The sequence below is a fragment of the Amblyraja radiata genome, chromosome 9 (genome assembly GCF_010909765.2).
Source record: "Amblyraja radiata isolate CabotCenter1 chromosome 9, sAmbRad1.1.pri, whole genome shotgun sequence".
NCBI lineage: Eukaryota > Metazoa > Chordata > Chondrichthyes > Rajiformes > Rajidae > Amblyraja > Amblyraja radiata.
The window spans coordinates 24719754-24743607 of NC_045964.1; the positions used below are offsets into that span (position 1 = coordinate 24719754).

The window sequence follows — 23854 nt, forward strand, 5'->3', positions numbered from 1 at the left end:
TCCATTTTAGCAGCTAGTCAAGCTTGTTTTTATTTCCTCTTCTCTAACTAGTGACCCATGCAATGGAATCTTCATGGCCACAAATTGTTTTGGGGGGTTTTTCTAAATATTCAAGGTTGTTTCATTTAGTGAATTTCATAAAGTATTTGTTTCAAATTCTTTTGCACCTATTCATTTTATTTTAAAGTAATAGCATATGATGGCAGAAAGAATGTCGCATGCTAATTTCTGGGTTTCATTGTATAATTTCACAATTATTCCTGAACTTTGCAGCCAATTTTTAAAAAACAGCAAATCTAATAATTCATTATAGAGAAGTTAAAACCCATAATAAGTGGCTGCGGATTCTTGTTCGAAATCAGCTTCACATGCTGCATTCCAGATTGTCTTTGTGTGTTCGTCAATAATGCCTTTAGAAAAATAATTGTGGCTTCACTAGTCAAGTTTCTTATGTTTCCTCTTAGCTTTGCTTGTAATTTAATGTTGCAGGGCACAGAGGAGCTAGAAGTGCGAATTCTAACGCAGGCTCGTCCAGGTCAGGACATCAGGTCAGTATCTATATATCCTGCATGGGACAGCAATAGTCTACATTTGCATAATCTTGTCAACCTTTTTAAACATTAATCTCCATCCCGCCTAATATATTGTGCCCTCAAATCAGTTCAACCAATCCTGCATCCTTCCCCTTTTATGGAACCCAGTTTAGTTTAGAGTTTAAAGGTACAGTGCGGAAACAGATCCTTCGGCCCACCAAGTCGTAAGGTCATAAAGAATAGTAGAATTAGGCCATTCGGCCCATCAAGTCTACTCCCCCATTCAATCATGGAAGATCTATCTCTCCCTCCTAACCTCTGACACCTGTACTAATCAAGAATCTATCGATCTCTGCCTTAAAAATATCCACCGATTTAGCCTCCACAGCCTTCTGTGGCAAAGAATTCCACAGATTCACCGCCCTCTGACCAAATACATTTCTCCTCATCTCGTTCCTAAAAGAACATCCTTTAATTCTGAGACGATGGCCTCTAGACCTAGACTATCCGACTAGTGGAAACATGCTCTCCACATCCGATATATCCAAGTGTCTCACTATTCTGTATGTTTCAATGAGGTTTCCCCTCATTCTTCTAAACTCCAGAAAATACAGGACCAGTGCTGACAAACGCTCATCATAGGTTAACTTACTCATTCCTGGGATCATTGTTGTAAACCTCCTCTGGACCCTCTCCAGAGTCAGCACATCCTTCCTCAGATATGGTGCCCAAAATTGATCACAATATTCCAAATGCGGCCTTACCAACGCCTTATAGAGCCTCAACATTACATCCCTGTTTTTGTATACAAGCCCTCTTGAAATAAATGCTAGCAATGCATTTGCTTACGAGCCCACGCCGACCAGCCTTACACTAATACTATCCCACACACATTGGGGACAATTTACAATTACACCAAGCCGAATAACCAATGCCCTTGGAGTGTGCAAGGAAACCAGGGTTCCCAGAAAAAACCCATACAGGTCACAGGAATAACGTACAAACTCCATACAGACAGCACCTGTAGTCAGGATTGAAACCGGGTCTCAAGCACTGTAAGATAGCAACTCTACCGCTGCGCTACTGTGCCGCCCATGTCAGTTAATGACTTGAAAACATTGGTCAATATTTGGAGACACAATGAACTGCAGATGCTGGTTTACAAAAGAAGCATGTGTTACAAAGTGCTGGAGTAACCAAGGGGCCAGGCAGCGTCTCTGGAGGACATGTAGCCAAAAGAAGAGTACCAACCAAAATGTCACCGACCCATACCCTCCAAAGATGATGTCTGACCCGTTCAGTTACTCCAGCACTTCAAGTTTTTTTTTTGGTCAACATTAGTCCAGTTTAAGAACAAAATTTCACTTGCAACTGCAGATCCGCTGGTGGGGTGGGGAGGGAGGGGGTCTGGGTGGGTGGGTGGCACAATGACACAGTGGTAGATTTGCTGCCGGATTTGATCCTGACTGCAGATGCTTTCTGTATGAAGCGTGTATGTTCTCCACGTGATCGCATGGGTTTTTATCCGGGTATTCCAGTTTCCTCCCACACCAAAGATGTACAGGTTTGTAGGTTGATTGGCTTTGGTTTGTAATTTACATTAAATTGTAAATTATCCTTAGTGAGTAGGATATAGCTATATTTAAGAGGGATTTAGATGTGGCCCTTGTGGCTAAAGGGATCAGGGGGTATGGAGAGAAGGCAGGGATGGGATACTGAGTTGGATGATCAGCCATCATCATATTGAATGGCGGTGCAGGCTCGAAGGGCCGAATGGCCTACTCCACCTATTTTCTATGTTTCTATGATAATGTCAGTGCACGCTGATCGCTGGTCGGCAGGGACTTGGTGAGCCGAAGGGCCTGTTTCCACGCTGTATCTCTAAACTAAACTAAACTACAGAATATGAAGCCATGTGGCACGTGGCATATTATTATCCTAATAAATGATTTTGGAATGCAGCAGGTGGTTTGTGGTAAAATGTCTGCAAATGAAAAAAAGGGTTCCTACACAACCTGCCATTATGTAGGCTTATAGAAGAGAGGGATTCAGATGAAGTTTGAACCAAAATGACTTTGGCTCTCAGTGGCAGTGGATGGATTTGAGAAAGTTCTAATTTTACCACACACAAACCATGTGAGGCATAGAGCTACATAGCATGGAAACGAACCCTTTTGCCAAAAATATCTTTGCCAGCCAAGTTGCCTAACCGATCTAGACCCACTTGCCTGTGCCTGGTCCATATCATATATATACCATTCTCTGAAAGAAAAAGGTTTCCCTGAGGTCCTTTAAAATACCATCCCCCACACCTTAAGATACTAAAATGCTAGAACAAATGACAAAAACAACTTTTATCATATTTCTTAAGTCATGGCAATTAAGAAGACTGTAAGAAAATGTTGCATTATTAATGGAGACAAAAGATTTTTTTTGTAGACACTTAGGAAACAGGCAAATAAGTCTAAAGATATAACAACAATGTTAATCAAAGAATTAAGGGACTGACCCACTGCGACGATCTTTGCCCTTGACTCAAACTCGCAGCATGGTCGACATGTGGTCCTAGGAGGTCCTATGAGGCCACTGGAAATCTCCTTCATGCTCGAGGGAAGTTCCCGCATACTCGCGGCCTCAGCTAGGTCCTGGAACATTTTTCAGCATGTTGAAAAAGTTTCCGTGAGTAAAATCTGGTTCTTTTGAACTCGTAGTGCAGTGGAGTGGGGTCGCTATTTAGTTACAGGCAGTCGAGGGCAGCCGTAGGCAATCTCCTTCGCTGACCAGGCATTTTGATTGGCTCATTGGAGTTTTCAGGACCAAGGAAAGCCGACCGGTAGGTAAAATGCCCGCTAAACTTTATCATACTTCTTAAAAGTGTCTCCACTCCTTCTCCCCCCCCCCCCTTCTCCCTCCCTTCTCCCTCCCTTCTCGTCCCTTCTCCCTCCCTTCTCGCCCCTTCTCGCCCCTTCTCGCCCCTTCTCTCCCCTTCTCTCCTCTTCTCTTCCCCCCCCGCTCCCCACTCTCTAATGGACACAGTACACTGTGCAGCCGTCTTTTACCTTCCTATTCATCGCGGGTCTGAATTTCAGACAGCGCTCCCCCACTTTCCCTAGCACCCGCCTTTGCGATGTGTGTGTGTGTGTGTGTGTGTGGTCGGTCGATCCAGCTCGCGGTTTCAACGCTGACGGTCGATCCAGCTCGAGGTTTTCCAGGCGAGTGCCCTCGAGCTTGAAGGTCAAAGACACTCTTCTTAACTCGCGGATTAGGTCGCCGCAGTGGGACAGCCCCTTCAGGCATTACGGAGGTTTTTAAATGCATTGATTCTTGGCTATGCAGGAACCAACCTAGGATTTCCATTCCAGAGCGTGAGACATTAGGTTACAGGATGGTGACAAGATCAACACATCAATAAGGACATGACGAAGGAGACACTGCTGAATTAAAAGTCAGAAATATTTGCAAATTCCATCGGTGGAGTGCGATGGGCCCCTTTTATCAATGCAAAGTAGATCAGGCCTTGTACAAGTAACATGCACAAAGAAGTACCTAACTCTCAGTGCATAATCATGGATTCACAAAGAATGGCAAATAGATCATGAGATGGACATCGGGTAATGCCCACGGGTGGGGTAAGATTGGGTTTGGGCAAATCACTTTTGGAATGTAATGATTTTTTTTTCTCTTTTTCATTAGACCAATAGGCCATGACATCAAGAGAGGAGAATGTGTTCTGGCAAAAGGTACTCACATGGGGCCTTCTGAAATCGGCCTTCTAGCAACTGTCGGGGTTACTGAAGTTGAAGTCCACAAGTTTCCTGTGGTTGCGGTGATGTCCACAGGAAATGAGGTAAGTTTTAATGCCTTTGAGTATGAAGAAACTGAGTTTGAGTCATGATCAGGAATATGTGTTACAACAATAAAGGAGAATTATTTGCATTTTATCCAAAATAATCAAGTAAAATTGCACTGATTAGTTTACTGAGCCAGATGCTACGATTTCGGCTAATGTTGCAATTTACCCATTTTATTATAGTGGGTGAAATTATTGCAGCCATTTTTAGCATGACTGTATCAAATTTATGACAGCAGTGTGATTTGTTCTCATCTGTGTCCTCTTTACAAACATCTGCATCTGTTGCAGCAGTATTTAACATTTTCTCATGATCAGTGTTTCAGGATGCGTTGTAAAACTGCTGAGAGATTGTACTTAATTACTACAAATGCTCTGACTGTCTTTATTTCAAACAAAACAAGAAAATAGATCTAAATGTTTTCATTGCTCTGTTTTCAATTAAACATGCAGGAGATTGTGGTAAAACCAGGCATTCATCAAATAAAAGTGATAATAAAACAGACATGAATAGAAGACAAAAAAATGAGAAAACACATCTTTTTTATGAGTAGCCCAGTGGGTTAGCATTTTTTCCAACTTTTGTGAGGTACGCAGATTTAAAAGAAAAATCAGAATTCAATTCACAAATGGCAAGTATTACTTCACACTTCACATTCAGTGGAATGAAAAAAATATAGAATACCAATCCCTGATCTGCTATCTAGTGGTTGCAGTATTAAATGACTGATCCAATTCATTTCTGGTCAGTGGTACTGCACATCCTGGGATTTTGATGCTGGAGAAGTTGATGATGAACAGTCATTGAATGTTAAGAGGATATGATAAGAGTCCCTTTTGTTAGAAATTCTCATTGTTTGCTATTTGTGTGGCAGAATACTACTTATCACGAATCACCCCAAGATCAAATATTGTACAGATCTCTCTGTATGCAAGGATAAATTCCTCATTATTGTGAATGGAGATTAACTCTCTAAAATTATCTGCAAACATTTCCACTTCTGACTTTGTAATGGGAGGAAAGTAATTAATGAAGCAGCTGATAAAGCCATTGCATCACGTATGACTGCAGCCACTGAGCTTATTTTCTCAGAATCCCTCTGAACAGGGCATTTTAGTGTCACACTCAGCTGAATTTCACCTTGATTTCAAAGCCTACTTTGATCTCAATTTGTAATGGAGTTGGTCTTGAAAAAACTAAACGAGCATTCTTGAGCAGGGTAGGAGCAGTCATGACTTGACAGCACTATGGATAATTCCTTTCAAAATCTCTCTGTTGGTTGGTACAGTGCCCTCCATAATGTTTGGGCCAAAGTCCCATCATTTATTTATTTGCCTCTGTCCTCCACAATTAGAGATTTGTAATAGAAAAAAAAAACAAGGTTAAAGTGCACATTGTCAGATTTTATTTAAAAAAAGGCCATTTATATACATTTTGGTTTCACCATGTAAAAATTACAGCTGTGCTTATACATAGTCATCCCCCCCCCCCCGTGTTTCAGGGCACCATAACGTTTGGGACACATGGCTTCACAGGCATTTGTAATTGCTCAGGTGTGTTTAATTGCCTCCTAAATGCAGGTATAAGAGAGCTCTCAGCACCTAGTCTTTCCTCCACTCTTTCCATCACCTTTGGAAATTTTTATTGCAGTTTATCAACATGAAGTCCAAAGTTGTGCCAATGAAAGTCAGAGAAGCCATTATGAGACGGAGAAACAAGAATAAAACTGTTGGAGACATCAGCCAAACGTTAGACTTACCAAAATAAACTGTTTGGAGCATCATTAAGAAGAAAGAGAGCACTGGTGAGCTTACTAATCGCAAAAGGACTGACAGGCCAAGGAATACCTCCACAGCTCATGACAGAAGAATTCTCTATATAATAAAGAAAAATCCCCAAACACCTGTCCGACAAAGCCGCAAAAATAGAGTTGCAGTTTGCCAAGAAGTACTTAAATGAGCAACCACAGCTCTGGAAAAAGGTCTTGTGGACAGATGAGATGAAGATGAACTTATATCAGAGTGATGGCAAGAGCAAAGTATGGAGGAGAGGAGGAACTGCCCAAGATCCAAAGCATACTACCTCATCTGTGAAACACGGTGGTGGGGGTGTTATAGCCTGGGCATGTATGGCCACTGAAGGTACTGGCTCACTTATCTTCATTGATGATACAACTGCTGATGGCAGTAGCTTAATGAAATCTGAAGTATAGAGACACATCCTATCTGCTCAAGTTCAAACAAATGCCTCAAAACTCATTGGCCGGCGGTTCATTCTACAGCAAGACAATGATCCCAAACACACTGCTAAAGCAACAAAGGAGTTTTTCACTGCTAAAAAAATGGTCAATTCTTGAGTGGCCAAGTCAATCACCCGATCTAAACCCAATTGAGCATGCCTTTTATGTGCTGAAGAGAAAACTGAAGGGGACTAGCCCCCAAAACAAGCATAAGCTAAAGATGGCTGCAATACAGGCCTGGCAAAGCATCACCAGAGAAGACACCCAGCAACTGGTGATGTCCATGAATCGCAGACTTCAAGCAGTCATTGCATGCAAAGGATATGCAACAAAATACTAAACATGACTACTTTCATTCACATGACATTGCTGTGTCCCAAACATTACGGTGCCCTGAAATGGGGGGACTATGTATAAACACAGCTGTAATTTCTACATGGTGAAACCAAAATGTATAAAAATGGTCTTTATTTAAATCAGATAATGTGCACTTTAACCACATGTGATTTTTTTCTATTACAAATCTCAAATTGTAGAGTACAGAGGCAAATAAATAAACGATGGGTCTTTGTCCCAAACATTATGGAGGGCACTGTATGTATAATGTTGCATGATAGGAGTTATTTCAAAATGTCATTTTTAATCATCGATCAGTTGCTTTATCTTTGATGGATATTGCTCTTGTTGATGGGGGTTTGTGATTAAAGATAAGGGAGCAGATCTTACTGGTAAATGTAAACACTTGGGAAAGGAAAGTCAAACCTACTGAATGATTTTTGACAGCAAAGCTGTGAGATCTGTCCATTGTTGGACTCCACATGAAATAGAAATTCTGAATCTTTCAGATCCTGTGTTGGGATAGACACTATCTTTAATGGACTTTATACTTTCTTCAACGGACTCTATATGATTTTATCTTGCGCTACAGTGCATTCAGAAAGTATTCAGACCCCTTCACGTTTTCCACATTTTGTTACGTTACAGCCTTGTTTTAAAATGGATTAAATTAATTTTTTTGTCATCAATCAACACACAATAATCCAGAATGAAGAAGCGGAACAGGTGTTTAGAAATTTTTGCAATGTAATTAAAAAGAAATAACTGAAATGTCACATTTAAATAAGTATTCAGACCCTTTGCTATGACACTCACAGTGGCCTCCATCCTTCTTAAATGGAACTACTTTGGAACCACCAGGACTCTTCATAGAGTTGGCTGCCCGGCCAAACTGAGCAATCGGGGGAGAAGGGCCTTGGTCAGGGAGGTGAGCATGAACCCGATGGTCACTCTGACAGAGCTCCAGAGTTCCTCTGTGGAGATGGGAGAACCATCCAGAAGGACAACTATATCTGCAGCACTCCACCAATCAGGTCTTTATGGTAGTGGCCAGATGGAAGCCATTCCTCAGTAAAAGGCACATGACAGCCCACTTGGAGTTTGCCAAAAGGCACCTAAAGGACTCTCAGACCATGAGAAACAAGATTCTCTGGTCTGATGAAACCAAGATTGAACTCTTTGGCCTGAATGCCAAGCGTCACGCCGGGAGGAAACCAGGCACCGCTCATCACCTGGCCAATACCATACCTACAATGAAGCACGGTGGTGGCAGCATCATGCTCTGGGGATGTTTTTCAGCGGCAGGAACTGGGAGACTAGTCAGGATCGAGGGAAAGATGAACTGAGCAAAGTACAGAGTGATCCTTGATGAAAACCTGCTCCCCTGGACCTCAGACTGGGGCGGAGGTTCACCTTCTAACAGGACAACGACCCTAAGTACACAGCCAAGACAACGCAGGAGTGGCTTCGTGTCAAGTCTGTGAATGTCTTTGAGTGGCCCAGCCAGAGCCTGGACTTGAACCTAATCGAACATCTCTGGAGAGACCTGAAAATAGCTGCGCATCGATGCTCCCCATCCAACATGACAGAGCTTGAGAAGAATGGGAGAAGAGTGGGAGAAATTACCCAAATATGGGTGTGCCAAGCTTGTAATAATAATAATAATGGATGGGATTTATATAGCGCCTTTCTAATACTCAAGGCGCTTAAAGCGTCATACCCAAGAAGAGGCTGCAATCGCTGCCAAAGGTGCCTTAACAAAGTACTGAGTAAAGGGTCTGAATACTTATGTAAATATAATATTTCAGTTATTTCTTTTTAATTCCTTTGCAAACATTTCTAATCACCTGTTTTTGCTTTTTATTATAGGGTATTGTGTGTAGATTGATGATTTAAAAAAATGAATTTAATCCATTTTAGAACAAGGCTGTAACATAACAAAATGTGGAAAGAGTGAATGGGTCTGAATACTCTCTGAATGTACTGTAAATGTAAACCCTTTATTCTGTATCTTGTATCGTGTGCGGATGTGGCGCCGATGGACGAGAAGCTGAAGCAAAGAAGTCGAAGCCAAAGAACCGAATGGAAACAAGGCCGAAATGCCAAAACACCGAAAGAGTACGAAGACGAAATGCCAACTAACCGAAAGGGTGGGACGCCTAAAAGCCAACGAACCGATTGTCGTTCAAACGATCAGTCTGAAGAAGGGTTTCGGCCCGAAACGTCGCCTATTTCCTTCGCTCCATAGATGCTGCTGCACCCGCTGAGTTTCTCCAGCATTTTTGTGTACAACCGAAAAGCTGCGTCGCCTAAAAGCAAACTCACCGAATGGCTGCTCTGTCGAAATGCCACCTACCCGAAAGGCGGCGTCACCTACAAGCCAACGAACCGATTGTCGTTCAACAGAAAAGTCCAATAACGGACATGACGTTGCCGGGGGGCGGGACTTGTCAGCGATTGGTCCAGACCCCCGCGTCCATCACATCACTGTGGAGGGATGAACATTGTCCCACATCTCCGCCTCACCCGACCCACAGCCCGCAGAGGGTGGCTGTGGGAGAGTGGGGGCTGTCCCGAGGGATGCGCACCTTCGGCCGCTTACAACTTGGTGCTTGGGTTCAGATTGCCCAGTCACCTATGGCTTGTGTGGGAAAGTGACCCCCATGCTCCCGTCTCCCCCTTCTCTCTCCCCTTCTCTCTCTCCTGTTTCTCTCTCCCCTTCTCTCTCTCTCCCCCCGCACACTTTCTCTCCCCTTCTTTCTCTCTCTCCTTCTCCCTCTCCTCCTCTCTCTCCCCCTCCTCTATCTCCCCCTCCTCCCTCTTCCCCTCTCTCTCTTCTCTCTCTCCCCTTCTCTCTTTCTCTCCCCTCTTCTCTCTCCCCCCTCTCTCTCTCTCTCTACCCCTTCTCTCTCTACCCCTTCTCTCTCTCCTCCTCTCTCTCTCCCTCCTCTCTCTCCCCCTTCTCTCCCTTTTTCTCTCTCCCCTTCTCTCTCTCCCCTTGTCTCTTTTTCTCCCCTCTTCTCTCTCTCCCCCTCTCTCCCCTTTTCTCTCTCTCCCCCCTCTTTCTCCCCTTCTCTCTCTCTCTCCCCCCTTCACTCTCTCCCCCACTTATGCAGAGCGGCTATGGAAGTTGAGAAAACTGGCAGCGGTCCGTGTGAAAATACAGCACCTACCAACCATGAAGGCACTATGAACCCAGCTGCCACAAGCCCTTCCCATGGGACGGGGTTTTAACTCGGCATTAAAAATCAAAACAGAGCTACATTGATTTAAAAACAAAAATGTTACATGTATAAATCATTCTTACATTCGGAAACCTTGTTAATTAACTGGTGGCATTATTTCCCTGTCCTAACTGCCTTTGCTTTAGCCGGTGGTCACATCCATTCCATTCCTCCCTCGCAAAGATGTGAGATTTCAATTTCAGCGCACTTGTTTGAATAGATGCGGCATGTAAAGCGTCTCTTCTCGGCGCGCAATACACGAAGCCGATGAAATGAGACAACTTGTCACACCTAAGATAGACACAAAGTGCTGGAGTAACTCAGCTGAACAGGCAGCATCTCTGGAGAGAAGGAATGGGTGACGTTTCGTGTCGAGACCATTCTCTCATTCTGGGGAGACCTGAAGACTGAGTCTGAAGAGTCTCGACCCGAAATGTTGAGCGGCAGTCGGTCCATTGGCTTGTAGGCGACACCGCCTTTCGGGTAGGTGGTGTTTCGACAGAGCGGCCATTCGGTGAGTTTGCTTTTAGGCAACGCAGCTTTTCGGTTAGTTGGCTTTTAGGCGTCCCGCCCTTTCGGTTAGTTTGCATTTAGTCGTCCCATCCTTTCGGTTAGTAGGCGTTTTGTCTTTGTACTGTTTCGGTTAGTAGGCGTTTCGGCCTCGTTTCCACTTGGTTCTTTGGTTTCGACTTCTTTGCTTCGGCTTCTCGTCCGTCGGCGCCACGTCCGGGTGCCATCTGTATACCGTGGATGGCTTGATTGTAATCACGTATAGTGATTTTGTTGACTGGTGCAAGATAAAAAGGCATTGAGACTTGCTGCATGGAAGAAAAGGCAGAATATTAGTTTAAATTCTTTGTATTTGCAGTAAATGTTTTTAATTTTCATATTTTAATACATTAATAATGTATAATAAAAAGACTGCAACTAAATATTAATGGCGTTCAAAAGCATTTTAATATCTTACACAGCTTTAAGCTATTGTGGCCTCCACTGGCAATGGCTTAATTCCTCCAAATAATTATCCCGTCATCATCATGTGCTGGATTTGGGTTTATTATACATTGGAGGAGAAGTTACTGTTTACATTTCAGACAGTCTGGTAATCCTCCTTAGTTTCTGGATTTCTACAAAGAAAGGTTTATCCAGTATTTTTGATCTTCTCAATTCATTGCGCTAAGTGAAGTGCTGGTGGTTTTCCTCTCATAGCTGCTGAACCCCGAGGACGAACTAACACCTGGGAAAATTCGGGACAGCAATCGCTCAACCCTTCTGGCAACAATTCAGGAACATGGATACCCAACCATCAACCTGGGAATAGTGGGAGATAAGTAAGTCAAGTCAAGTCAAGTCACATTTATTTATATAGCACATTTAAAAAACAACTCTCGTTGGCCAAAGTGCTTTACATTTGTTATAAGTAAGTGCTGTAACACATTATAGTGGATGGTATCGGATTGAATTTTAATTTTTATTGCACATCCCTGCGAACAATATTCCAGGTTTCAGTGAGCAGCAAGAAAAATGTTGGCTTTTTCTCACTTTTTCAAAAATTGAACAATAACATATTTGAGAATGTTTCACAAATTACAGTATCATTTACCATTGTGAAAATTATTTTTGCCCTCCAGTAAGTTTGTTCGTGGAATCTCCTGTCTCAATATCATCGTAATAATGCAGATTGAAATTTGGATTTGTGTTCAGCAGTGCAAGAGTAAAAATTTACCATGAACTTTCTCCCTGTGTGATGTACGTAGATGGTTTATGGTGGCCATGGAGTGCTTGTGAGGGGGTGAAAGAATGTTTTGGGGTCGTGGCAATCAAGCAGACTTTGTTGAGTGGGTGTTAAGTTTTTTGAGTGTTGTTGGATCTGCACTTATTCAGGCTATCTCACACTACCCCATGCTTATCTTTCAGTAATTTATATGTTCATAAATGGAATGAGCAGAATTAAGCCATTCGGCCCATCAACTCTACTCTGCCATTCAATCATGGCTGATCCATCTTTCCCTCTCAACCCCTTCCTCCTGCCATCTCCCCATAACCCCTGACACCCGTACTAATCAAAAACTAGACAGGGTACTGGCAGCCCTGACAAGCTCCTGCTCCTTAGAACTGGAATATATGTGATAGTGAAGTGCCTTCGCGATCACCTGCAGTGAGAATTCACTTTGGCTATCTTGACAGAGGTCAAAATCCCACCCCATGCTGTTGCTTAGCATACGCTGAATGAAGTATACACTGCTATTGATACTTGCAATGAACTAAACCCTGGCCTTATTTATAATAGCTGGGAATTTCAACCAGACTAATCTCAAAATATCAACATTTCTCCTGTCCCACTAGAGGCCCAAACTCACTTGACCACAGCAGCTGCACAACCATCAAAGACGTCTATCGCTCCATTCCCTGACCGCATTTTGACAAAATCTAAACACCTGGTTGTGCTTCTATCCACCGCTTACAAGAAGAAAAGGAAGTAGGCAGCTCCAGTATAGAAAGTCGTACTGTGCCTAGACCCAAAATGCTGGAGTAACTCAGCGAGTGAGGCAGCATCTATTGAGAGAAGGAATGGGCGATATTTTGGGTCGAGACCCTTCTTCAGACTGATGTCAGGGGAGGGGGCGGGACAAAGATTGAAAATAGGCGGAGACAATAAGACTAGTGGGAGAACTAGGAACGGGAAGGAGAGAGAAAGCAAGGGCTATCTGAAGTTATAGAAGTCAATATTCATACCGCTGGGGTGTAAACTTCCCAAGCGAAATATGAGGTGCTGTTCCCCCAATTTGCGCTGGGCCTCACTCTGACAATGGAGGAGGCCCAGAACAGAAAGGTCAGATTGGGAATGGGAGGGGGAGTTGAAGTGCTGGGCCACTGGGAGATCAGATAGGTAAAGACGGACTGAGCGGAGGTGTTCAGCAAAACTATCGCCGAGCCTGTGCTTGGTCTCGCTGAGGTAGAGAAGTTGACACCTGGAACAGCGGATACAGTAGATGAGGTTGGAGGAGTTGCAAGTGAACCTCTGCCTCACCTGGAAAGACTGTTTAGGTCCTTGGATGCAGTCGAGGGGGAGGTAAAGGGACAGGTGTTGCATCTCCTGCGGCTGCAGGGAAAAGTACCTGGGGAAAGGGTGGTTTGTGTGGGAATGACGAGTTGACCAGGGAGTTACGGAGGGAATGATCTCTGTGGAAAGCAGAAAGGGGTGGAGATGGGAAGATGTGGCCAGTAGTTGGTGGCGAAAATGTTGGAGGATTATATGCTGTATACGACAGCTGATGGGGTGGAAGGTGAAGGGAAGGGAGACACTGTCCTTGTTATGAATGGGGGGAGGGGGAGCTGCGGGATATCGAGGAGACCCTAGTGAGAGCCTCATCTATAATGGAAGAGGGGAACCCCCGTTCCCTAAAGAATGAGGACATCTCCGATGCTCTGGTAGGAACACCTCTTCCTGGGCGCAGATATGGCGTAGACGGAGGAATTGGGAGTAAGGGGTAGAATCTTTACAGGAAGCAGGGTGGGAAGAAGTGTAGTCAAGGTAGCTATGGGAATCAGTAGGTTTATAGTAGATGTCAGTCAATAGTCTGTTTACTGTGATGGAGACGGTGAGATATAGAAACAGTAGGGAGATGTCAAAGATGGTCCAAGTGAATTTGAGTGCAGGATGGAAATTAGTGGTGAAGTTGATGAAGTCAGTGAGTTCTGCATGGGTGCAGGAGGTAGCACCAATGCAGTCGTCAATGTAGCGGAAGTAGAGTTCAGGAATAGGGCCAGTGTACTCCTGGAACAGGGATTGTTCGACATCCTCTACAAAGAGGCAGGTATAGCTAGGGCCCATGCGAGTGCCCATAGCCGCCTTGGATTTGGAGGAAGTGGGAGGAGTCAAAGGAGAAGTTGTTGAGGGTAAGGACCAGCTCTGCTAGGCGGGGAAGAATATTGGTGGATGGAAATTGGCTGGTTCTGCAGTTGAGGAAGAAACGGAGGGCTTTAAGACCCCCCTAGTGGGGGATGGAGGTGTAGAGTGACTGGACACCCATAGTAAAGGTGAGGGAGTGGGGGCCAAGAAAACGGAAGTCATTGAGGTGCCGAAGAGCATGTGAGGTGTCTTGGACATAGGTAGGGAGGAATTGGACCAGGAGGGATAGGATAGAGTTGAGGTCTGTGGAAATTAATTCGGTGGGCCATGAACAAGCAGATAATTCTGTTTGTGGATTTTGGGGAGAAGATAAAATCAGGCCGTATCAGAAAGGGAGAGGTCAGGGGGATGGTGAACACACGGCAAGGGTGGGGTTTGGGTTCGGAGGAAGGCAGGTGAGTAGATGGAGGACGAGTCAATGTCTGGTGGGGGATGGTGGGTGTTCAGAGAGGGGGGCATGAGGACTATTGTAGTAGCTGGGGTCACCTTGGCTAAAAGGGGAAGGGGAAGATCCAGTGAAACCCCCACTGAGGTTCCCTGTAGGGGGGGGGGGGGGTGGTAGTAGTAGGACCCAGCAGAATCAAACCACGTGGTGTGAGAGTCTGCATCATCAAGTTTAGTTAGTTAGTTTAGTTTAGAGATACAACATGGAAACTGCCCCTTCGGCCTACTGAGTCCAAGGTGACCAACGATTACCTATACGCTAGTGACAATTTACAGAAGTCAATTAAGGTACAACCGTGCACATCTTTGGAATGTGGGAAGGAACCAGAGCACACGGAGAAAACACACACAGCCACGGGGTGAACATACAAACTCGGTACAGCCAGCACCTGAAGCCAGGATCGAACTCTGGTCTCTGGCGCTGTAAGGCAGCAACTCTACTGCTATGCCACGATGCCACTTGTCTAAAGATCCTTTGTGACTGCTTTGAGTCAGTGGACGGGTCATATTCAAGGACTCTGCGGCCATCCTAATTGAGTATGCCACGGCCGTCACAGACTTCGTCTGTAAGTGTACAGAGGAATGCTTGCCCAAGATGACAATAGGAGTGTTCCCCAATCGGAAACTAATGATGAACCATGAGGTCCATACCCAAGTGAAGTCCAAGTCAAACGATCTTGAGTGATGCAGAAAATCTATTTAAAACTTCACAAACCCATTAAAAATGCCATTGGAATTCCAGCCCAAGCTTGGGCCCGAGGATAACTACAGGGGCAAGGCTTGTGGTAAGGCGTGCATGCTAAAATGGGCTACAAAGTGAAGTCGGGTAGTATCGCTGGCAATAAATCACCTGCACCCAACAAAAAGAGTGCATTTCTTGCTTGCTTTGAGCAAAAGATCATTGGAATATGTAACTTACCCCATTGCTTTGGGTGCACATGTACCCATGGTCACTATCATGGATGTCTGATCGCCCTTCCTGGAAGTAAACCCCTGGAAACCAACAGGCCCACATGGAGACCCTGACCGTGACCTCAGGACCTGTGCGGACTAGCTGCCAGGAGTATTAATGGTTATCTTGGACTTTTACCTAATTGATTCTGAGGTTCGCATCTGCTTTAAGAAGACTACTATCATCCTGTGCCAAATAAAAGCAAAGTAGCACGCCTTAATGGTTATCATCCAAGGGCATTGACATCCACCATCGTGAACTGTTTCAAGAAGTTGGTCATGGCACACATTAAGTCCTGCCTCTCAAACAGCCTTGATCCACTGCAATTCGTTCACAACAAAACATGTCCATAACAGACACCTTACCTCGGGCTCTGCACTCATCACTAGATATCACTAGAGCTTCTGTCTTCCACTAGCTGCCCACTGTCATTCACGGCCAGATGCAGTAGAACTGCAAATGAGTCTGAAGAAGGGTCCCGGCTAGATACGTCATCTATCCATGTTCTCCACGGATGCCGCCTGGCCAGTACTTTTAATCAATTTTTGGTATAAACCAGCATCTGCAGTTCCTTTTTATTACATTTTGACTGCAAGTTCACGATCTGATCTGTTAGTTGTGAGATCACACAGATTTGCCATTTGCATCTGTTTAGTTTAACACAAGATCCTGTATTGGTACTTCTCTAGGTTGGCGCTTAATTTTTATGTATGCCTGGTGCTGAACCAGCCTTTATTCCCCTTCCTTGATGTTAATGGTAAGGTGAGGGACATGCCAGGCCAGGAGGTGACCAATTGTGATAATGGACATTGCTGTTGCCGCTGCTGATGATCCTCAGTGCCTCATGGATACCCAGTATTGAATTGTTCTGAATCATCCCATGTAGCATGATCGTGGTGTCACACAACACACTGGAGGCTATCCTTGATAAGAAGATAGAACTTCTGCCTGCATAACAACTGAGCAGTAGTCAATTCTCCCAATCTTCTCACCGAGAGAAGCATCTGCCACAGCAAAAATGGTCAGGTTTATCCCTTGCATTGGTTCATTCATCGCTTGACCAGAAACCCAGTCTGGCAGTTAAATGCTTCAGGACATGGCCAGCTTGATTCAAATGTAAACTGAATCACTGGTGCAAGGTTGTGATTATTGTTGATGGATATTGCAAATCAACCTTGCATTACAAATAAGAGAAATGAATGCTGTAAAGTCGTACTGAATTTACTGCAACGGCTTTCTTCCACATTTAAAATATCTATAAACCTTTTAGCAACAATTATGCTCAAAAAAACAATATCAAGATTATTCACAAATACAGAGAAATATATCAAAAATAATCCCAAAAGCAAGTGTTCAAGAGCCCTTATGAAGATATATTGCATACTTTTGGCATTTATGCATCTTCATTAATTTTTAAATCAATTGCTGCTGTGAGCAGTAATGGTACACTTGAGCTTCCTTTGCCTGAGAGATAAAGTGTTTGAAGGGTGGATACATCTTCTGTAACTAAAGTTATGATGACCCATTGAAGTATTTACAGTAAGTATCTCTCATTGATCATTGATTTATGTAACTAAAATTTGAGCCACAAAATCTCGCTACTGAACAGTCAGTCTTTCACTCACAGGTTTCTGTGTTCTTCAAATATCAAACATGAAGTAAATATTTCATTTGGGCACAAGAAAAAACATTTTGACCCTTGCGCTTATGTTTGGGACAAGTGTTAGTCGCCAAATATTTCATTACGTTTTGGAGATGAGCCACACTCATTGACAGCAGGAATATTTCAGTCATTTTGATTGATCCATTTTCGCCAAGCTGGATATTAGCTGCCATCTGCTAGAAGTCAAATAAAATGTGTTTTTTTCCATCGTATGTCAATGAACCATGCTATCTAATTGCCATTCTGCAACAAACTAATGGTTTGCTTTTTCGTCCAGTTCAGTTTTGGGTTAACCTCTCAGTGAAACCAAGAAGATGATCAAAAACTAAACCATCCTAATGAGTAAAATGTTTTCTTCCCAGTTAATTGTTAATATAATTATTTTCATTCATCAGTAATTGTAATTTGACTTTATGAAGAATTCTAAAACATGCCAGATTTTGTTTTGTTTGAAATGATAGCTGTTTTCAGGGAAGGATTGAATTTCACTTTAATTCATTGAACATCATAAGTAGAGCCATATATCATGCATTTGTTACCGTTGCTACTTCAATGCAAAGTGGCAATTTAATGTACATTTTGTTTCTTGAAAATCTATCCTACACGGTTGTGAAATCAATCTTTAACAAATTGCAAAATGAGAAACTATGAGGCTTTCAAATAAATTTCTAGTTTTAAAAATCACAGACATAACTCAATTACATGAAAAGTGAATACTGAAGAAAGAAATAGAATAATATATTCAGATTAAGTTTTAGAAATAAGGCAGGAAGTGTGAATCATAAATCATTGGGTCTGATGGCCTGTTTTCTCTTTTCCTATTAAAAAAATTCACACGATAAATATTTGAAGCATACTTCGTTTAGTGTAGAGATGCAACGTGCAAACATGCCCTTCAGCCCACTGAGCATGCTGACCCAAGATGACCAACCTAGTAGTTCTGTCCTTGGCACTAGGGACAATTTAAAGAGGCCAATTAACCTGCATGTCTTTGGAATGAGGGAAACCCTGGAGAAGACCTACACGGTTACAGAGCGAACATGCAAACTCCAAACAGACAGCACCCATAGTCGGGATCAAACCCGGGTCTCTAGCACTGTAAGGCAGCAACTCTGCTGCTGCGCCACTGCATCATCCATCGAATTTCTAGATTAAATTTTCCTATAGGTTTCTAATTTAGTAAATGAGCCTCTTCTATTAAAAATCACCATTTCCATGTCTAATTCTGATACTTGTCTTTATTGATTATACATGCTGTTCTTCTGAATAACTATGTCTTTTTGTCTCAAGCTATTCAACCTTGTATATTATTCTATTCCTCTGCATTTCACTGTTTTCAAACAAACATGCTTCATTTACTTTTTCAAGAGCACTCACCTCCCATCCATTTACAGTCTTCTACTCTCCCTTTGTTGATTTACTGTGCCTTTATTCACTCTTTTCAACCTTCCCAATGTCACTTTCAGCATTAGTCTTTTAATGAACTGGATAAGTACACTGATCTAGAGACTCTCATGATGTGTATCCTTTTTTGCAGTTTCTAATTGACATAAAGGCAGATGACCTTGACAGAGATGTTGCTTCCTTCCAATGCCTGCCTTTTAGTTACTCATCAGCCACATTTTCATTCAGTGACCTTGTTCACATTCTTTACTCATCCCACCTGCCCTGAGCCACTTTGTGGCCCTTCTCCTTGGCTTCAACAGTCATTTGCTAGCTGTGAATATGTCCTACTTCAACCAGTCCCCTCACCAGCTACTCTGCCACTCTCCGCAACCCATTAGCTAGTTCACATCATAATTTCACAACTTTGGCAACCCATTCTCTCCAGTAAATAGTCCATCATCAACATTACACGATTTTACATGAGTGCCTTGAAAATAATATACTTTGAATCATTTTTAATTAGACGTACTAAAACACAATATGATCTTATTTTGAACAAGAATATCCCATGTAATGCAAAACGACAATGGTTGGTTAATGCTTGTAATTATTTACTGTAACAAGATAATTGGTCATCTGAACAAGAAAGATATAATATCAGTTAATTAATACTGTTGCATGTTTAATATTTTATGGCACTATATGTTTTACTAAAAGATTTAATACACTACTGAAGCCAGTTTTCCAGTGTGAGATGAAATTGCCTCTTCAGTCACTCCATTCTGATTTACTGCAGAATGCATTACCAGAACTCTGTTGCACTTTGGCTCACTGTTGCGATAATAGTATGCTTAAAACTCAGCAACGTTGTCTTGGACTAGATGTCCCTTTAACATTTAAAACTACCTCAGCTATAATACCCATCCTATGCTGCAAATTATTTAAAACTGAGGAAAATTAAAATGAACAGCATCTCAGTTCTTAAGTTTAGCATTTGGCAAAGCAGGTTGATTATTTAGTCGAGTGCTTCTACCAACTGCGAGTCTAATTGCTTGTTTAGTGCAGGAAGACTGTGATCTTTATCGGAGTGCTAACAGGCTGCACAGCTTGAACTATTTCACAAACTGCTTCAGCATGTGCAAGAACTATCAAAGAAATGCAATGTTTTTCAGCACTTGAATAGATTACAGTGTCACCTGTTCGTAAAGACACTCCCAGCATCAATATCCAAAGGTAGCCCCACAATCGGTTCAGCTTATGTACTGAAAATACATACAGCGACCTTTCCTCCTGAAATTAGGTAGCTGGAAGGGGTAGTTTCAGTGTTAGACTAGCAATTTCTAGTCAGGGGCTTCATTAGATAACGTTTGGAAATCCACAAGTTTGTAGATGACCCAAAAGTGGGTGGTATTGTAGATAATGAAGATGGTTGTCAAAATTGCAGCAGGATCTTGATTGGTTGGGCTGGTGGGCTGAGGAATGGTTGATGGAATTTAATACAGAGAAATGTGATGAGTTGCATTTTGGCAAGACTAACTTGGGCAGGATCTACACAGGCTCTGGGGAGTGTTGTAAAGCAGAGGGATCTAGGAGTACAGGTATATAGATCGTTGAAAGTGGCATCACAGGGTGGTCAAAAAGGCTTTTGGCTCATTGGCCTTCATCAGTCAGAGTATTGAGCATAGAATTTTGGGAGGTCATGTTGCAGTTATATGATACGCTGGCCATATGAAGCCGCATTTAGATTATTGTGTGCAGTTCTGGGCACCATTTTATAGAAAAGATGTTGTCATGCTGGAAGGGATGCAGAGAAGATTTACGAGGATGTTGTCAGGATTCAAAGGCCTGATTTTTAGGGAGAGGTTGAGCAGGCTAGGACTCTATTCCTTGGAGCGCAAGAGGATTTGGGGTGATCTTATAGTAGTATACAAAATCATGAGAGGAATAGATTAGGTGGCTGCACAGTGTCTCTTGCCCAGAGTAGGAGAATCGAGAAACAGAAGACTTGGGTTTAAGGTGAGGGGGGAAAAGATTTAATAGGAACATGAGGGGTAACTTTTTCATTCAGAGGGTGGTGGGTATTTGGAACAAGCTGCCAGAGGAGGTAGTTGAGGCAGGTACTGTCACAACATTTAAGTAACATTTAGACAGGTAAATAGGACAGATTTAGAGGGATATGGGTCAAATGCAGGCATGTGGCATTAGTGTAGATTGGACATGTAGGCCGGTGTGGGCAAGTTGGGCTGAAGAGCCTGTTTCCACACTGTATGATTCTATGACTATTTCTGCTGACTACCTCTCTTACTGGCCTCAACCTACTAACCTGGGTTGTGTCTCATCCTTATTTCTCCTGCTCCAAAGGAGCCAGTTGGCATTAACTCACTGCCTTTGTCTAAATACGGGGTTTTTCACAGATCTGACTTTGTTTTAGTCAGGTCTAACATTTCTAACGTTTCTAAAAAAACATCTCAGCAATTCTCTGCAGCCCCAACAGAAACCAACATTTAAAATTTGGGTTGAATTGTACTTTTTTTTAACTTGTCCACTTGCCAAAGAATTCATTTCAATACAGAATTAAGTGAAGTGAAGCGGAGTCCATAATGGTATCACTTTTCCTACACTATCATGTTAAAGAAATACAAATTAATTCTTGCAATAATGAGAGAAATTATCAGATATAATCAATTAAACATGACTGACTTGTTGAAATTTTGAAAATGCATGCAGCAAGCAGAAAAGTTAAAGCAATTATCATTAAATAGTTTTCAGAGTATGACATGATTTCAAAATCATATTAGCATAGTAAAACGTTGCCGTTTCAACAAATTATAATACCATTGCTCCCATCATTTATTTTTGCCTTGTCTTCTTTATTTGAGTTTCTCTCCTAAGAATAAGTAAGAACTTTTCAAAATAGACCTACAAAAAGATTCTAACCACGAAAGAGAAATACATCTATTCCATTGAAGTTTTTAAATAGCTTTTTACAAATGGCTGTGTGTGATAATGACCTGTTAATGCACTTAGCCTTTGCCAGCGATGTCACCCACAATATTTTGATTTTTTCTCCAAATTTCATTGATGTTTTTACTTAATTTATAAAAGCTAGTTTCATTTCACCCTTTGAGTGAAAAAGTTACCCCTCGGACCTGTACCCTCTGGTCCTCGATTCACCTACTCTGGGCAAGAGACTCTGTGCATCTACTCGATCTATTCCTCTCATGATTTTATACACCTCAATAAGATCACCCTTCACTCTCCTGTGCTCCAAGGAATAGAGTCCCAACCTACACAACCTCTCCCAATAGCTCAGACCCTCTAGCCCTGACAACATCTTTGTAAATCTTCTTTGTACCCTTTCCAACGTGATAACATTCTTCCTACAATATGGTGCCCAGAACTGAACACAATACTTTAAATGCGGCCTCACCAACGCCTTATACAACTACAACATGATCTCCCAACTTCTATACTCAATGCTCTGACTGATGGAGGCCAAAGTGCAAAATGCCTTTTTGACCACCCTATCTACCAGCTGTTTTAAGTGTCCTTTTTAAAAAATCAGAAACGCATGTAAGGGCCATTTAGACCCTCACCCTCTAGTTGTTTAAGAAAAAACTGCAAATGCTGGAAAAATCGAAGTTAGACAAGAAAGAGGCGGCGACAGTAGGCTTGTGGGAGAGCTGGGAAGGAGGGAGAAAGCAAGGTCTACCTCGCCCTCTAGTTTGTAGGATGCGAAACTGGGATAACATTCAACTAGTGTAGGGGGATCGATAGTTGCGTGAACTCGGTGGGCCTGTATAAAATCTGTACAGACAGCACCCGTAGTTAGGATCGAACTGGTGCTGCAAGACAGCAACTCAACCGCTGCACCACTGGACCACCCTGGGGGTTTGGGGAAGTATGGGGTTGACTTGGTGCCAAATGCTAAGAGAGATAGGAGTCTGGGTTAATTCATTTTCCTTTGATGTGTTTTTTAATTATTTAATAATACTTTGAGAGATTTTAATTAATTGAATAATGTTTTATATATCCCAGGCTCTCAGAGGCTTCTAAACACTGTTCCAAAGCCTTTGACATAAGCGAGCAGTCAGAGCATTTTGGGATCAGAACCTCCAGACACTCAGCCTGATTTCTGCACATAGCTTGGAGCTCATTCTGGCTCCTCGGATGCTTATTATGGGCGGGATGTCAGCTCATTCTATCTTCTGCATCCAGAAGAGGGCAGTTTAGATGGACATTGGAGTTTAGAGCGCATGAGCAAGCTCAGAGAATGAACTAGGTTTAGCATTATTCTGTCCATTGATAATAGTGGAGAAATTCTAGATGCCGCTGCAGTTCAAACAGTAACCTGCTGAAGTATCTGGGCTCAGATGTGATGACTGATGAGTGATAAATGCAGATTGTAAGAAAGGTTGATCCAAGCCTCAGAGCCAAATGACTTTGATCAAACAAAAGAGCTTGTGTTTGATTTATGTAACTTTTTTTTAAGTTAATTGGTAAATATATTATATGTTCTGGAGATAGACACAAAATGTTGGAGTAACTCAGCGTGACAGGCAGCATCTCTGGAGAGAAGGAATGGGTGACGTTTTGGGTCGAGACCCTGCTGGCTAGCATTTGTGTGGTAAATAAAAGATAACTTGATTTTCAACAAAAAAAAATGAAACTGGGTCCTATTTTCTTCTAAGTAGGTTTTCTTATACAATTTAATTTATAATTTAGATACAAATACACAAATTACACTAATAATCTGCAGGAAGTTTACTTGGAAAAAAACTGACGGACATGCTTTATTACTGCTTTCCATAAATAAAACAATATGTGTTAAATGTGAAAATCAGCCACCAGTATAAAGCTGCCAGCTCTGCATCAAATGTAGGAATCTATCCATTCTTGATAACCTTAATCAAAATGTACAAATGACAAAATTAAAACATTTTTGTCATGCAACAGATTTCCTGGAATGTGTTGAGCAAATCTGAAAATTGGAGATTGCATGGACGAAAAGTAACATAAATGACAAATGAATTTCCTGCGAAAGATGAGCTGTACACATTTTTGCGACTACCTGTTGCGTCCACAGTTACCTTCAGCAGATTTTCCAATGGTAACTTGATCAAAGCCAGCTGCAATCTCTCAATAGTGAGGAGTGTGTACATAAATTTCAAGTATGAAAGCAACACTAGTGCGGGTTGGGTAGAACAAAGCCTGCCCCCAAAAAGGTTATGACCGCTGATAAGCCACCCTGTGGCACAGTGGTACAGTTGCTGCCTTACAACGCCAGAGACCTGGGTTTGACCCTGACTATGG

At 42.5% G+C, this 23854-nt stretch overlaps 1 protein-coding gene across 12 annotated transcripts in view; it reads left to right on the forward strand.

Moving 5' to 3' along the window:
- gphn (gephyrin) overlaps positions 1-23854 on the forward strand; it is a 458009-nt gene that overhangs the window by 386966 nt on the left and 47189 nt on the right. For all 12 annotated transcript variants that reach the window (XM_033026893.1, XM_033026894.1, XM_033026895.1 and 9 more), the window contains 3 exons: positions 490-548; positions 4227-4380; positions 11393-11514. In XM_033026893.1, coding sequence (XP_032882784.1) covers positions 490-548; positions 4227-4380; positions 11393-11514 — 335 coding nt within the window. The remainder of the gene's footprint in view (positions 1-489; positions 549-4226; positions 4381-11392; positions 11515-23854) is intronic.